The following is a 15,605-nucleotide window of genomic DNA, read 5'->3' as shown; positions in this document are numbered from 1 at the left end:
TTTTTATGAGAAGACAACATGAGAACAATCAATTTTAATAATGTTTGTATACTAAATAAAATGTTTGCCTGTACATAATAAATAGCAACAATCTACTTTTGTAAATTATAATTATATCCGTCTTTTAAAGTATTATCCATCAAAATCACTAGCAATGATTTTGACGGATAATGCTTCATAGATTGGTAAATTTATTATTTTTAATATTTAGTCAAATTATGTGAAAGATAGTTATTATTTAAAGATATGCTAAAATTTCTGAACCTATCCATTTAATAATCCCAAATAATGATAGTATTTCACGTAGAGATAGTGATCAAGAAATTTCGTCTCGAAAATTTCGAGAATTCTCATTTCTTGAGAAGTAATGAACAAAAAAACTTAAATGAATATTCTCATGAGGACCTCAGCATTGATTCTAAACGGATTTTCTTAAATTTTTCGTTATTTTTAAGAAATGAAAAAAAAAGGCAAGAAGAGGTAATTTCATAAAATATGATTTTCTCGAAAATCTTGAGAAATCAAAAACACCAATGACGAATTCTTGTAAAAACAAATATTCTTGACTTTGAGAACTCTCGAGTATCGAGATATCATAAGCTCTAATTTTATTTTATGGCTCGATTTACATAATAATGTTAGTATAATATTAAGAAATTAATGTTTCTAATGAGAAATATAAATGGCGCAATTATCATAAATTGACAAAAGACCTCATATAATATATATTATATCTACGGCGACGATATATTATTGGTATTTTTGTTATAAACAAATATCATTGAAAATATGAATATTTTCAATAGATTTTCACATGTTTTGGGTATATTATGTACGAGTGTAATATACCTATTTAATGTAGGTATAGGGTAAAAATAATATTAGGTATGAATAAAAACAAAATTATTACATATTTTGAAACTGAGAATAAAATAAAAATGCAGGGTGTCTTACTTACCTATTTTATTGATGAATATTCTAGTGTTACCAGTTTGTACAGTGGTAAATTATGTTTTCACATGATAATAATATATTACAGGTGTTGTGTGTTAACAAATCTAATAGTACTTATGCAACATTTTCAGTTTTCATAGATCTGTCATTTCTTTTTATTTGATTTTCTTTGGTTTCCGTTTCCTCGCCTAAAATTTGGACATTCCTAACCTTCTTCCTGTATTCCGGAGCCGATGTCGTCATGGCGGTTTGCGGTTCCGATGGCATGGCTGCAAAATCTGGGTGGATTGCCAGCATCAACATCTTCAACAGCAGGGCTTCGCGCACGTCTGGTGGTAGATATTCAACTTGGTCTTCGTTATCTACAGGAGTTGTAGGATCTTCGTACCTTGGATCGAATACTCTTGGACGATAGAAACGCCTTCTCGGAATATATCTTTGACTTTCATATGGGATAGCTGGGTTAAATGTGGATATGTCGTTTCTGTATCCATCATCTTGTGGTCGATAATCATTCCTTTCTGGATACTGATTTTGTTGATTTGGATATTGCTGCTGTTGATATTGTTGTGGGTATGTATTTTGGGTGTAAGGAGATGGCCGAACAAAATTATTGTATGGGCGTCCTTCAGCAAATTGTGGATTGTATGCCGCCGATCTTGGACCATAAACAGATTTTGGATTTTGTCTGTATTCTGGATCAAATAATGGACCTTGTTGTGGATATCCATTATTTTGATACGGTGGTCCAGGTGCATTAAAATCTTCACGAATATCCATGATTGCTTGAAGTCTGTTTTGTCTTATCAACAACTGTTGCAGTAGTCGTTTCAAATCTTTAGTGCTGACTGGAGCTGATATTGGTCTGAACCCATTAATAGGTGGTGGAAGTCTCTGAGGAATTATGTTATCGTCTCTTCCTTGGTAAGGATTAAAAATTTGAAATCTTCCATTTTGCATGTTACCTTGGTGAACAGGTATAGCGATAATATTCTGTTTGTTATCTTGATTTCCATCGACAGGTGCGTTACCGTCTTGAACATTGTTTGGATTCTGGATGGGTATTAAATTTGCTGGAATTAATTGGGGACCATGTTGTCTGATAAACTGGCCGTTTTCATCAACTTGAATATTTGGATTATACCTAAATAAAATTCTTTGATTACCAATTGGTATTGGTGATCCTGGGTTATCTCTTAAGAATTCTCTCGTCCGGAATTGTGTGACTGGTACACTTGTTGGGTAATGTTTTATAAATGGTCGTTCCAGTACACGTTGTTCAAGATTATTAGATGAAACAGGAACTTGAATAATGGGAACTGGGTTTGCAGTAACATAGCTGTCATCATCAATTTTATTTGTTGTCGCTTCTAATGTAGTTTCTTGTTGGTCTTCGTGCACTTGCGGAGAACTTGTAGAAAACTTTTCATTCAATTTTTGCCGTGCAGCAAGAATTGTATGAATTGGAACCAATCTTGGTCTACCTGTGGTGGTTGTGAACAAAGGAGGTCTGGCAGTTCCTACAGAGATACCTCCTCCATAAACATCAGTAGTGTCATCACCGGGAGATTGTTGCAATGAATACATTTGTTCATGTTCATAATTTGGTTGACTTAATTGTCTTCTGAATGTATTTGCTCTGATAGGTTTACTGGCGTCCTTTGCTCTGTCAATAGTTTTATCATAGACAATTGTTGTTCTGGTATAACTCGGAGTCGTTGAAGATGTGTCATTATTAGAATCAACAGTTATTCTTGAACCAATTTGTCTGTATATTTTAGGCTCAGTAATTGGAGTATTGGAAGGTAATTGTACTGGTTTTGAATCAGGCGAATTTCTGGGTGTAAATATTGGAAATTGTTTTGCATTTTTTACATCTGCATCTGAAGAGTTTTGTGAAAGATAATTTCCCGTAACTACTCTATAAGATTCAGTAGTTGTAACTGGCGTATGACTAACAGCACTGATGGGTCTTCTACGTGGTATTGCTTGTATGACAGTTGCTCGTGTTGGATTACTGCTCGTCTTTGGGTATATCAAAGTCGGAGTAGGCCTTCTTGTTGTTGTGGTTCCAGCTGTTCTATTAAATCGTATCACTGGTTGTATTATTGGTGGATGAATTGAAGAAAGTAAGGGAGTTTGAGTACTATTACTTGTAGAATACGACACTCGTTTAATCTCTCCATCTCCGTCAACGTATCCAAATGTTCCTTTGATGTTTCCTTGTACATCTCTGCTTTCTATTTTGAATGTTCCATCTCCTGCCTCGTATCCCACTGTGTATGATCCATCTTCGTTGAGTCGTCGGATTTGTTTAACTATTTCTACTTTCTTTGGATCTGCCGTCTCCGACGCCAGTAAATCTTTGGTTGAATTATTGTTTGGTTCGGTAACTGTCGTGTTGACTGTTGTCTGTTCCATTTGTGTCTCTTCTGCAGCTATTCCCAGTAGTGGAATGCAGATTAATAGGAAAATCAACCATGTTGATTTCTGAAAAAAAAGAAAAAAAAATGCATTATATACTGGAAAATACTTTTGTTTTTTTAAAGGTGAAATATACATACTTAGTAAAGTAGCATTGGGTTGGCCAAGTTAATAGAAGGGATACTCAACAAGTATAAAGATGGACACCCCAAATGAAACATCAAAGAATTGAAAGACCCCCTACTAGATTTTAATGTGGAAATCAAAGGACCAGACCCAGTGAAGGGAGTTGAGAGAGGTTTATATACATCAGATGACGTTTACCAAAAAACGAAGAAGTAGAAGTATGAAGAGAGCGATTGATTTCTAATAGATATCTAGGTTTGTTTCTTCAAATACTTCCTAGATTTTATATTTAAGGTGTTATCGATTAATAACTCAATGCATGTAACATAGCAGAGAATCACGTTATATGTAATAATAATATAACCACGTTGGTTATAATTATAGTCGCATATAAATTTAATAGCGTAGGTATATATTTAAGTTTTCATATTGTCGGTTATAATCCTTTGAAAAGTTTTCCTTGATTTTTCACCGTACTATTTAAATGGTTCCTGGATAGTTTAATATATCTTGTTTCACATTAGATCCACAGTGAAAACTCAATAAAAAAACGAGCACAGTATAAAATGTATGTATATGGTATAATAAAGATTGTAATGTCACACAGGTAAAGATGGGAACGTTTACGACATCGCAATTATGCCATCAAAGTTGACTATAATTAGCCACAAAAAACGACGCTAAAAATTAACGAGAACAACAAAATCATATTCCGAGAATAATAACAACACAACACAAATCCGTTTCGCAAACACAGATGACATTCGAGCGTAGCACGAATCGCAATTAAAACAAACAAACATACAGCAAGTGTAAGTGCACTCAAAAATACCCACCTCAATGTGAGCACTCATCATAACATCGGACTACATGAAAAGAGATCAAAATGAAAACTAAGCGAGGCCCCGCCCCCGGGTTCCCTATATAGCTTGGGCCCCCTTCTTGGTGCCTGCGCCCTGTACTGCGCCGACCTTCGCTCCGTGGTTCTCCCGGCACAATAGGCATGTTAGGACATTGTGGGAACTCAGGCCGCCTACGCGTGGGATCCGCTGTCTTGCGCAACCGGCCATTATTATTTTTGGTCTACGTTCTCATGTCGACTATGTGCCACTTAAGACTTTGGTGAAACACATTTTGACGCAGGTCAAAGTTGCCAACTGCATTGTTTATCTACTTTTTGCACAGGTGCGTATCTAGACTGCCTTTTTAGCTACGTACGTATCGCTCAACTAAACTCTATACAGAAAAATGACGATTTTAACTTATATTTTAATAATCACATCACTATCAATTCGTAATAATATTATGTATGCATAATATCTAGAGTTGTAACATTTTAAAATGATTGTAATTAATGTAATAATTAATAAATAACTACGTATTGTATGGATTTCCTGTTGGACAAGGTTTACATATTTTTAAAACACAAATAATAAACTATATTATTCATAGGTTGTGAGAGCAATTTAAATCTTACACAGATAAAATAAGCTTGATATTATTTTAGAAGCGAAATAGTATAAAAAAATCAATAACTATAGTAAATATAAAACAAATCAGATAGTATGATAGTTTAGATATTGGTTTAAAATCAACATTTAATCAAAAATCAATTAAAAAATATTTTCAAGATTTTAAATTTTAATAGTATTTTTTATACTTATTTACTCATTTAAAAATAAATAATTGTAAAGGTCAGGACGTTCACAAAATGACATTTAAATATAAAAGAAATGGTTATAATTAATTGAGATAAAAATACATGGCAAATATAAGAAGTGAGAAGAAAAATATATAAATAATAACGAATAATAAAGTAAATTTTTAGAAATTGATTAGTCCTTGCATGATAAGCGTGGTAAAAGGAAGCAGTTTTGATCCAGAAGAGGTCATGGCCGCAAACTTCTTCAAAATTTCAGGACTGTAAACCATCCCTTGTGAGAGTAAGCAAAAATGCGTTAAGCAGAAGTTACACACGAGCTTCAAGAAAATGAAAACCGAGCATGCTTTGGAGAAAGGCAGTCGGAAAATAAATCGTTTAAAGAGTTTTTGAAAGCAATCTAATTATATGTGATGTGTTGTTATACGTTAAATCGCATTGTTTATAAATCATTCTGTAAAAAGCCATATTTGTATATTATTGGTTGAGGGAAATAATTATAAATAAATGTCACTTAGCAAGCTCCGAATAATTAATCTGAGGACATTATGCGCACTGGTATATTAATGGATCAACCTATTAATGACTCAGTAAACGGTCTTATTTTGATTGGTATTAAACGGTAAACAGATGTTAATCTTATTTATATATGATTTGGGACGTATATTCCGAAATGCCGATAAGTCCATATATGGAGAAATTAAAACAAACAACCTACAAATTTTGTTACTTCTAAAATCCAAGGAAAACATCCAAAAATAATTGTTATAACTTAATGATTTGCGGAAACAGATTATTTAAAACGATAAATACATTATTGCAATAAAATGGGTTATCGATTAATTAATATGAGTAACTATTTTTAATTTCAAAATAAAATTTGTGGACTTATCAGTATTTGGAAATATACACCTCATTTATTCAGTCACATTTTGTATAGCAAATTTTGGGCATTTTTCGTCTAAATCCATTACTGTTCCTAAGTAACTTAGTATTTGGCTTATTTTGCAACTAAAATTAGATCTCGCTGCAGCGATATTGTGAATTTTATGAATGTTTGTGCACTTCACAACTTTAAAAGCTATAAAATAAAACAAATTGTAAAAATAATATAATAATAGGTGCCTCAATTTAACATTGTATTTCAAACTAAAAAAAAGTAGTGACTTTTTCAGAGGAAATAAATTAAGTTGAATAATCGCAAATAAATTATGAAAAGGTTAAAATTTGCATAAAAAACAAACTTTGGAACCAATAAATTAAAATCCGCGTTATATGCGTTTATTGGGCTGAAATATTTCAAGATTACATTTAAAAACGTGTGATATCAAGTATAGTGGCAGTAAGAGAAAAATCAATGATATTATACGAAAACAAAAAAAAGCAGATTTGAAAATAAAAATAAAAGAGCGTTATATCCTTCAGAACAGTATTGCCATATACCTATATAGCTATGTATCATAGACTATACAATGTGTTTTTATCAAAGAATTATTATTATTGTTGTTATTATTATTATTATTATATTGTTGAGTTTATAAAAACCGAAAACCTTCAGGATACGATATTCAAAAGCTTAAAATTGAAAGCTGCAAAATAAGCTTAAAAACTGATTTTCTGAACAAATATCATGTCAATTTCTGATGAAAAATGTCTTTTGATTGAGGTAAGTATGATAATACGTATTATAGTTCAATGCTTTCACTTCAAATCCACAATTCCACTCTGTGTAGGCTCATAATATGATCTTATTAGGATCGGACATGTTCGGAAAAAATAGCGTCTTATGGGTCCTCTGCAAAGTGAGATTGTATTAACAATTTTTACGTCAAATGGATATTCGCCACTTGGCTCAACCGGGCCATACTGCGACTCTAAACACTCATTGAAAAATAACATGTACATTTTGTCAGACCCAAAATTCACGTCATTAAAAGCTTACACGTTATAGCTCGGTCATAGTGGGAACCGCAACATAATAAAGACATGAACGCCATAGTTGCCATAAATTATGATGATTAGGTGTACCTACATTTTTATCTCTTTTTTTAAATAATGAAATGTGAATAATCACACTCAAATATCTTTTAGCAGAGCCATTTTTTATGAATGCTCTTGTATTCTTGAGACGCTGCATCCACTAGTAAGTCAATGATATAAAGACTAAAAATACCTCATATATTATTAAAGGTAACAATAACAAAAAAACTTTTTTACAGACGAATAAAATGAAAGTTTTTTTATGTAGGTATCTTGTTAACTAGCTTGTCTTGCCAACTAGCTTGCTTGTCATATCGGGTGTTCCTGATTCGTTTCGGGTTGAGGTTGATATACTATGCTATTTTCTCAAGCCTGCGTATTTCTGTGAATGTTTACATACTACTACCATACTACTGCAATTGGCCCTCGTGGTGTGTTATAGTATGAACATGGTGAATTGTGATGATGATGAATTGAATTGAAACATGATCGAAAAAATGTTTTGAGATGTCTTCTATCGATCAGAACCTTTCAAATTCGACTTTCTCAAAACATACAAAAACTGTCCATATTATGTTTAAAAAAAACTTGTATTGTGTGCTTTATTAAATATTACATAATAAAAACTATTGATGATAATCGAAATGATTTTTATTTTAACTCATCTGGGTATTCTTTACACCCGTCAAATCTTGCATTAACTTTTATATTAGGCGAAGAAAATGTGTGGGTAGGTACTGTACTAACAAAATGAGCTCGAATTAATTACTCCGCTCTAACATGGGATTAAAATATAACGAAATATGTATGACGAAAATGACTTTGCTTTGTTTTATTAACCGAGATGCTGTACCTACTCTACTTATTTATAATTAATCACATTGAAAGTAACTAAAATTCCTTCAGACAATTTTAATTGAAAAAAATGTTGGGAAAGAAATATTAATTAGATGAAGCCTTAAACTACATAGTTCTAATCTTTTTGGTTTGAGATAATTATTTATTATCAGTGACGTCCCTCGGTAAGGTGACGACACTATTAAGGATACTAAATATGATGCCCCTTTTAATTATCAATTTCAAAATATCTGAAAAATCATTTTAAATACCTACATAACTATTTTATTATTTATTTTCGAGTCAATTTCAAACACCAAAAATCATTAAATTGATTTAGAATGTACGTTTTATAACTTTGCACTTTTTTGCACTTCTTACTACACCGATACGGCTCTTTGCCTGATAACCTCGCATAAAATTAGGTTAAATGATATTAAATTATTGTACTAATATATTTAGTAATAAATAAATAAATAAATAATATACGAGGGTGGGTCAATAAGTCCTTAGAAAAGCCGACAGGTGGCGCGACTAGTACTGTAAGCGGTTTGTTTTCATGCAGCGGCACTACCGATTCAGTATGCTGCGAAGTTTCAATCAGATTAGTCGGGTTGTTGTGTGTTTCTCGTACATTTAAAAAAAAATTTGCTTGTGGAAAATGGAAAAATGGAAAATGGAGTAAATTGAGTTTAGAGCTGTTATTAAACATTTTAATATAAAAGGGTTAACAACAAAGGAAATAAAAAATGAGTTGGATTTAGTTCACGGCATATCTGCTCCTTCACTTGCAACTATCTATAACTGGTTAAATGAATTTAAACGTGGTCGTACATCAACAAAGGATGAACCACGCTCAGGACGTCCTGTAGAGGTGACTACACCAGAAATGATCAATAAAATCTACGATATGGTGTTAAGTGACCGAAGATTAAAGTTGAGTGAGATAATTGAGGTTACAGGGATCTCAAAATGTAGCGTCATTTCTATTTTACATGACAAATTGGGCATGAAAAAAGTTTCTGCAAGATGGGTGCCGCGTTTGCTCACAGTCGACAATAAACGCAATAGGGTGGTGGCCTCTAAAGCCCTGTTGTCGCTCATGCAACGCAATCCGGATGAATTTTTTCGTCGCTTTGTGACTGTAGATAAAACATGGATACACCACTATACTCCCGAGACAAAAGAACAGTCAAAGCAGTGGATTGCGAAAGGCGAACCATGTCCAAAGAAGGCGAAAACCGTAAAATCAGCTGGTAAGGTTATGGCTACTGTATTTTGGGATGCACGTGGAATTATTTTCGTTGACTATTTGGAAAAAGGAAAAACAGTAACCGGGGATTATTATGCATCTTTATTGGACCAGCTAAAAAACAAAATTGAAGAAAAACGGCCTCATTTAAACAGGAAAAAAATCCTCTTTCATCAGGACAATGCCCGTGTTCACACATGTTTACGATCAATGGCTAAAATTGAAGAATTGAAGTTCGAATTGGTCGACCACCCACCGTATTCGCCAGATTTAGCCCCCAGTGACTTTTTCCTTTTCCCAAACTTAAAAAAATGGCTAAGTGGACAACGTTTTTTTTCAAATGAAGAAGTCATCGATCGGACAAATGCTTATTTTGAGGACCTTCCGAAAACTTATTTTTCTGACGGTTTAAAAAAAATGAGAAACGTCTAACCAAGTGTATTGAGCTCCAAGGAGATTATGTTGAGAAATAAAAAAAAATACAAAAATAAAAACTGTTTTAATGCTTTTTTCTAAGGAATTATTGACCCACCCTCGTATGTAAAAAAAATATTTTTAGAATATATTACTTCATTATCATCCTAGAGCCGGAGTGCAAAGTTATGAAGCGTACACGCTACATACCTACCATCTACTGAGAATTGGAACATTTCCACGAAATCTACTCTCAAACTTTGGTGGTTTTAGGTAGGTACGTGAGGGTGGCGAGGGGTGAAGGTAGGCTATTAAGATACGACATAAATAGTGCACACTATACTTTGTCAGTGATACTTATTTATTTTCATTGAATTAAGAATACAACATTTTTGCAGGTAGATGATGTTGGTTAGTTTTTTAAATTTAATTAAACTCTGCCTAAAACCAAACGGTAATAGTTTAGGTATGCTATGGGCGATCCGACAAAAATTATGCATACTTTTTCAATTAAACTTATTTGTTTACGTTGAATTAAGAATGCATATTACAGATGGTGATGGTTAGATTTTTTTAAAACCTAAAAACCCTCCTTACCAAACCATATTCGATAAAAAATATTATTCTATCTATAAAAAATGAATATTTTTTACTATTAACTATTATATACTATCGCTTGGATTAGGCAGGGTTTAATTGAATTTTAAAAAACTTACAAATACTATCTATAGTCTATACATTATATTCTTAGTTCAATGAGAACAAATACGTTCGACCGACAAAGTTTAGTGTGCACTATTTATGTCGGATCCTAACTACCTACTTAGGTAGGCAAGCAGTACTTTTGGCAACTATTGAGGATTGTAGCTCCTTTATTTTCTAGTAATGTCTCTCCTGCAAAGTCTGTATTCCATTGTATGCGTACCTTAAGATATTCAGGGGCTTTATATTCTTGTGTTTATTGGGTTGATTCTCATTAAGAAATAAGCCAAAACTACCACCTAAGTCTTGGTCTATGGTGACTGGCGGTTGCATTATTTTTATTTTATTAATCCATTTTGTGAGTAAAACAATGAAAAAAATGATAATGGTAAATGATAATATCCATTTTAATGCCACAGTAAAGACACAATGCTTTATTTTAAATATACTAAATTAAACCAAGTACCTAATTTGCATTTATTTATAATAATATTAATTATTTAATAAAAAGTTAAATAAACGGATTTATTTATTCGTGTTTACATAATTAAACAAGCCACCCGCAGTTTGATATATATTCACAATTACATTAAATTGTATAAGTCTTTTTGTTTATATAAATTGAACGCATGCATGAGAAAAATATTTGAAAAAAAATTTCCAATCTTTGTTATACAAAGGTGGAATCATCTAATGTGAAGGCGTTTCGTAATATTATTATTGAAACGAAAAGTTATGATGTGGGATGACTTTCCGCGCCACTTCCGTTTCGATTGTTTACAATGGATGACGTTTCATTAAATTCAATCTCATTAAAATCATTACGATTACGGTTAACGCGTAACAATTGCTGTTGTGTTGATGAATTATGTCCCTTCTGAGGCGTCAAATAATGTGAATCATAACGTAACATCGCTGTGACGTTGTTTTCTTCACGCCAGGGCTTGACAACATTATGATCTATATGTTATACGTATGCAGTTGACCGTATCACAATTTATCATGAGATCTTGTATTGGTTACGGATGGCCGTATACTTATTATTAAGATAAAATTCATGTCTAAATAAAACACTTAAAATACGTAATAAAACGACCGTAATACAAGGGAAAGACAGATGAAAATAGGTATGTAAGTAAATTAGAAATACAATAATTATATCGTATATCTTGAAGATTGGGTAAAGCCAGCAGAGCATAATATCCCACCCGAAGCCAGTTTCGGGTACCGTTAATGGCTGAGAATCATGGTGAAGTGGGGGCTCTCCGATGACCAAACCGGCAAGTGCGGTGAAAAACAAAGCATGGGACACCTATTTTCATGCCAGGCTTGCCCAGTAAGCTGCAATTTCGACGAGATCCTACAAACCGAGGAAAATGGTGTTGTCTTCGACAACTACTGGAGCGACACATTGCAGCTATTGAAGACCCGACACGACGAAGAAGAAGTATATTTTTCGATACTATTCAGGTAGAACACGTGTTAAACAATATACTATTATGTTCAATAATTACGGCTGTATTATAATATGCAATAAAGTTTGTCACGTAATCGAAACGCGCATTAAATATTTTCTGTTAGTTGGCATGGTCTATGTCCATTGGGTTTTGTGGACTAAAGTAATAAAATGAATCCTGCTTAAAACATTAGTATATGGTGCTATGATGCAGGCGGTGAAAAAGAGCACACGAAACTATATAGAATAATATAATAATTGGCGGTTTCAATAAAAATATATTTATTTCTACATGTTTTTTTTAAAGTATAATAAAGACTTTTTGGTAGTTAAGTATGTGATGGTTCGGTCATTTAGAAAGGTCAAGCATGCTTATAAATGGATAATTTATAATTGGCAGATGAGAAGATAAAAATGACATTTCCCAAAATGTTTCACACAGGAAATCGAATCGCTTAAAATATAATAGAATCTGAATCTGATTCTTATAAAACCAAACTAATGAAACTACAATATGTAGAGATAAATGCTGATCCGGCGATCTGATCAAGTTCTACGAAAGTATGTTATAGTAAAAAAAATGGGATATAGTAAGAATAGAAGCAGTTACGTATTCATCGTTGGTAGTGAGAAAGCCGGAGTTGATGATAATAATTATGATTTAGGAACATATTATTTACTAAGCGAAGAGGTCATAACGTGATAGTTGTCAACCGCTTCCCAAATATCATAACTAGAACTGTTCGCGGCAACATAATGAAACAACGAGAACAATTAGGCATGTTATTTATTTTGCAATCCGGGTAATAATGAGAATGCTAGACAGAGAAACAATTTATCATTCTAAAAGATTTACTACTAAATGATAGAATGAGATGGAAACAATCGCTGAATATTATTATAAGTATGTAGTAAGTAGGTACTTTATAAAAAAAAATCATTCATGATAGTCTGCAACAAGACCATTGTTGTACGCGACAGAATGAAAACGCAACTAAACAGTAGTCAGATACCAATGGCTCATTTATATTAAAATAATGAATATAATAATATAACAATATAATATTCACGATACTTCAGTGAAACGGCAAATAATTGTCAACTATAGGCGCGAATTTTGGACTCGCCGGCATTCGGAGAGCGAAAGTCGAGGTGCGAAAAAGTCAATTTGTTTCGTGATGGCGACGGGGGTATTAATTCTTAAATCGTGTAAAGATGACTAAAAACGTTACCAATTTACTTGAAAAAGAAAACATGTCAATGAATATATTATTATTGTTACTAATAGAGCATACGTTAAAGTGCCCACCACCACCCGTCATATATGCACAACCGTGGATATGCACGGCCGCTTTCTATGACGCTTAGAACAATAAACAGATCATTAAATGGACGCATTTTGGATTGATATGACAAATTATATTTCGTTCGGCATGCGTCATTTGCACCCGCGACCCGCAATCCACGCATCGCCTAGCCACGATCTTTTTATACCATGCCTCAACTGAGGTATAGCCTTAACATAATGGTGTATTTATTTATTGTTACGAATTAATTATGAATAGGTATTTGTAATTTGATTATTTATATATTGTGTATATTTGATACATTACTATTGGCCGTTAATTCGGAGGGTGGAGCGGACCCTTTTTTGAGTTGCTACACTCTACTTCCGCTCCAGGGTCTCCTGAGTTCTTGGTAAAAAGTTTTAATATGTATTATATGTATTCAAATGTTAATTTTTTTTAAAAATAAATAGTTTTGAAATAAGGTTTATTGTTCGTCCCTTTTGATAATTTTGAAAATCGGCAGCAAATCGTCTTTCATTATCTGCTTCTTCTGTCAAAAAAGTGAGGTTATTTATCACTCGGCAGTTCCAAATTCCAAATAATTCCAGTGTTGCAAAGTATAAAATATAATATTTTCATTGGATTTTAGGACGAAAATTGAATAATAAAAAAAACATCCGGAGCAGTAGAGCACTACAAATTTTCGGTGCTCTGGTTCCGTTCCTGATTCGGGTAAAACCCCATTGCTCCACTGCTTCGTGCTCTTGCTCCAGTGCTCTATTGTACTTACATATTGAAGTACTGTTTTGCTTACTTTCTTACTTAACCCATTCACATACGTAACGCAGATTTCGAATGGGTTTACTTTTACAAATAAAATGTTTGCCAAGAATCTACCCTATTTGACTCTTATACATAAGCATATAATAATATATAAGTAGCCTACATGGGCTTAAATTAAAAATTAGATTATTATATTATATTAACGGTGATCGCTAATAGATTCAATATATTTTAAAACTCCTTTATTTTAAAGAATCATCGATTTTTTTTTCATTTTGTTTCTTAATAATAAAAAGAAAGAAGTCTTTACCACAGAACAGATTAATAATTAATATAAATGTAAAATCCATCGCCATGGACTAAATTTTTGAAGCAGGGTAGTTTATGGCCTGAACGCCATAAAACCGAATTAAAATATTTACAAGATAAAAAGAACGTTTTATATTCAACGTTTTTAAATTGTCTGTTGAATCATATAAACTTGACTTGATTAGCTTAAGCGATCAAAAAAATTTGTACTTGATAGAAATACTGAAGAAACATTGAATACTGAAATGTCATTTTTACATTTCATATTGATTTACATAGTAACGCACGTATATATTAATAATTTAGTTGCTAGGACCCCAGACCCCAGGCATCCAATAAGTGTTTTACTTTTTACGGATTTCTCCCGAAATAACTTTTCATACAAAACAGAATTAACTGAAAATGAATTCAATTCTAATTAAAGGTGGCTAAAAGTATTAAAATAATGCATTGGCATCGTGTTATGATATATTCTAAAAGTTTAAAATGTCTATCTAGTCGCGAAGTTAGTTAAAAATCGATTGCAAGATTTGTACTGGATAAACAACCACCGAACAAACAAGAATACGACCTAATAAAAACGTTGTAAAAATCGCGTCGACTGTTCACAAAGATTGAAAGCACGTTACATTAACGAGACAAACTAAAATGCATATTATAATACAGACTTAATTATTAAAAATAACATATTATTTAACACGTGTTCAAGTTTATCCCATATTTTTCCACACTCGAGATCTATAGTTTGTCATACCACACTCGGTAGAGTAAGCCAGTTCCCATTAATTTTGTGATCCCTGGTCTTTACCCTTTTCCGTGATGTACTTATCTATTTTATCAAAAATTAGATATTGAGTCACTTACAGAGGTTATTTAGCCAAGATACCATGTTTTTAAATACCTACACATCTGTTTCTTCTACATTAGTACTCATAGTGATGTAGGGTCCCGTGATAGGTACTCCCGATTAATATATGGTATGGTGAGGAGTTGTTGTAGTTTGGTAAGGTAATTAACATCAATGTATTCATACGTCATATCAATGCTTGATTGTGAATTTGAGTAAATCGTCTTTTTATATACCAATAAGTTTTCTGCGTTTGGTAGTAGCTATACCGAAGTTATCTTGGCATACTGGCTAAAACCTTTTATTGATGACGTGATCAAACTAGGATATTCTCATTGATCGCCGATATAGCCACAAAAAGTCGGCATATTTATTTCATTATATGCCTACGGGGATTATTATATTTTTATCTTCTAATTTTACATCATTAACTTTATTGTTTACTCCCACTCTAAAAAATAAACCATATTTTTTAAAAGTTTATTCTTACTGTGTATTATTAAAAAGATATTATATAATTTCTTTAAATGGACTAAGAAAACGTTAAAAATAATAATAATCAAAGTTACTTT

At 32.5% G+C, this 15,605-nt stretch overlaps 2 protein-coding genes across 2 annotated transcripts in view; one reads left to right on the top strand and one right to left on the bottom strand.

Annotated features, from left to right (window-relative positions):
- The window catches only part of LOC147078717 (uncharacterized), an 869,452-nt gene that overhangs the window by 450,560 nt on the left and 403,287 nt on the right, over positions 1-15,605 (top strand). The gene's annotated exons all lie outside the window — the stretch shown is intronic.
- Positions 954-4,399, bottom strand: LOC147078724 (uncharacterized). The gene is made up of 2 exons (XM_085957649.1): positions 4,341-4,399; positions 954-3,444 (listed from the first exon to the last, which is right to left on the bottom strand). Exons 1-2 carry the CDS (start codon positions 4,359-4,361, stop codon positions 1,069-1,071), a joined length of 2,397 nt encoding a protein of 798 aa, XP_085813775.1. The 5' UTR covers positions 4,362-4,399; the 3' UTR covers positions 954-1,068.

Source organism: Rhyacophila brunnea, unplaced genomic scaffold, assembly GCF_057557595.1.
Source record: "Rhyacophila brunnea isolate RB1 unplaced genomic scaffold, BYU_Rbru_1.0 scaffold_11, whole genome shotgun sequence".
Taxonomy (NCBI): domain Eukaryota; kingdom Metazoa; phylum Arthropoda; class Insecta; order Trichoptera; family Rhyacophilidae; genus Rhyacophila; species Rhyacophila brunnea.
This window is presented reverse-complemented; position numbering and strand designations above follow the sequence as displayed.

Excerpts from the sequence above, each read along its gene's own strand:
- LOC147078724 (XM_085957649.1), bottom strand. The coding sequence starts at position 4,361 with ATGATGAGTGCTCACATTGAG. Across the intron at positions 3,445-4,340 it reads TGATGAGTGCTCACATTGAG|AAATCAACATGGTTGATTTT; the intron begins GTGGGTATTTTT and ends CTTTTTTTTCAG.